Below are 2,003 nucleotides of genomic sequence, written 5' to 3'. Positions count from 1 at the left end.
GGTAATTTCTAATGGCAACCTAGGGTTTTTAGGGACGTAGGGAGGCAGTGGAGACTATTAAGACTCAGGTCCAAATGTCATAAGAGAGCTTAAATACGGCTTATGCCCTAAGATTAGGGTTTTGTTTCAGGCCACGTACACCCCGCGTACGCCTTAGTACACCCAATGTACGTGGTGCATGCCCGCATCCAGAACACCCCAATACGCTAAGCGTACACATATGTACGACCAGCATACGGTGGGACCCCTTTGCAAAAATAATTTCATCCTAAGGGTTAAAAGGTAACATACCTGAATTCCGAGCGTTACAAATCTCCCCCACATGAATTAGACTTCGTCCCAGAAGTCTGCTGCCGTGAGCAATTTTGGGTAGTGCTCTCTCATCTCGACCTCAGGTTCCCACGTCCACTCATAGGCCTTGCGGGGCTGCCATTGCACTTTTACTAGACTCAACACCTTGTTACGAAGAGTCTTCGTCTTCTTATTCAAAATCGCAATGGGCTTCTCCACATAATTCATGAACTCATCCACCTGAATGTCATCTAACGAGATCATTGCAGAATCATCGGCTACAGTTTTCCACAACTGAGATGCATGGAAAGTGTGATGGATTTGACTGAGCTCATCCGGAAGATCCAACTGATATGCAACCATGCCGATCCGGACAAAAATCCTTAATGACCAATGAATCGGGGACCTAGCTTGACCCTCTTCCGAAATCGGATGACTCCTTTCTAAGGTGACACCTTCAGCAACACAAAGTCTCCCACCTGAAACTCAAGACCCGAACAACGTCGGTTAGCATAACTCTTCTGCCGACTCTGCGTAACCCACAATGTAACATCCCGACTCCTAAGTATAAAATCTAAATCTTTATATTCATATTTTTAGACCTACTCGATGAGTTGGATGCCCCAACTCGTCGTGTAGAAACTGATCAGGCCGCGTGAACCTTAGGACCTACTCGACGAGTTGGAGGACCTAACTCGACGAGTTGAGGCTATGCTTGAAAACCCTAATTTTTAGGGTTTGCACCCTATTTAAAGGACCTTAAGTCCTCCCTCCAGCCTCCCTTACCACCTTCACGTCCAGAAACAAACCCTAATCGAGCTAACCTTCTATTTTGAGTATGTGTGAGGCTAAAGAGTGTGTGTTTGGTGCATTTTGTGAAGAGACGTGAAGATTGAGAAGCTTCGTATCTACTTCGTCTTGGCATTCATTTGAAGGTAAAAAGTCATTACCTTGATTATTTTCTTGTTAGATCTCTCCATTCAAGAGTTTATAGTCATTTCTAGCTTATTCTTGAGGCACTTCTGGTTTTGAGCATGTTTTGAAGTGAGGAGCTCAGATGTGGACTCCTCTAGGCCCCCATGCACATAAAGTTCTCGACTTTGTCAAGTTTTGGCCCTTCTCCATGCCCTAAACCTCTTCCTAACACTAGTTTTTGGTGTTTTAGCCTCTTGAGGCCTTGCATGGACGTAAAGTTGGCAAATTTACGTGGTAACTACACCCTAGGAGGCTATATCTACAGTTTGGAGCTTTGGTTTTTCTTAAAAACGTCTGAATGAGAAAAGGGCTGAAGGAACTCTATGACTTGCATATCTAACTCGACGAGTTGGTTAGGGTTTTCCCGAATCTTTTGGACACTGTATGGACTCGATGAGTTGTTTGGCAACTTGGCAAGTGTTGGGTTTTGAGCATTCTAACACTCCTAAGTGTACATGCAACCCTAAATACCTTGGATCTATGTTTTCTCTGTTATACATGCAAATATGAATATTCCAAGGTATTACCCTATCTAGCATACAATCTTTGATACTTGGGTAATAAAACAAGTTAGAAGACATACCTTTTTATGTAGCTTGATTCCTTGATGCTTAAGAGTCGAGTGCCCTAAGTGTGACACCTCAAATGGTTCACACAACATCAAAATACACTTGGAATAACTTAGAGAGAAATGAACCACTTCATGAAATCGGCTAGCCCTCACCATACACACATAG

At 43.5% G+C, this 2,003-nt stretch overlaps 1 protein-coding gene across 1 annotated transcript; it reads right to left on the bottom strand.

Moving 5' to 3' along the window:
- Positions 1-327: 327 nt before the first annotated feature.
- On the bottom strand, positions 328-654 carry LOC145112452 (uncharacterized). The gene has a single exon (XM_079048615.1). The coding sequence runs from the start codon at positions 652-654 to the stop codon at positions 328-330; it is 327 nt and encodes a 108-aa protein (XP_078904741.1).
- Positions 655-2,003: the final 1,349 nt, after the last annotated feature.

The sequence above is a fragment of the Lactuca virosa genome, chromosome 5 (assembly GCF_052849685.1).
Source record: "Lactuca virosa cultivar CGN04683 chromosome 5, Lactuca_virosa_CGN04683_v6, whole genome shotgun sequence".
NCBI lineage: Eukaryota > Viridiplantae > Streptophyta > Magnoliopsida > Asterales > Asteraceae > Lactuca > Lactuca virosa.
The sequence above is the reverse complement of the archived record's forward strand: the minus strand, read 5'-3'. Positions and strand labels throughout refer to the sequence as shown.

Bases quoted from the DNA above. Each gene is read 5' to 3' on its own strand.
- LOC145112452 (XM_079048615.1), bottom strand. From the start codon at position 654: ATGGTTGCATATCAGTTGGATCTTCCGGATGAGCTCAGTCAAATCCAT.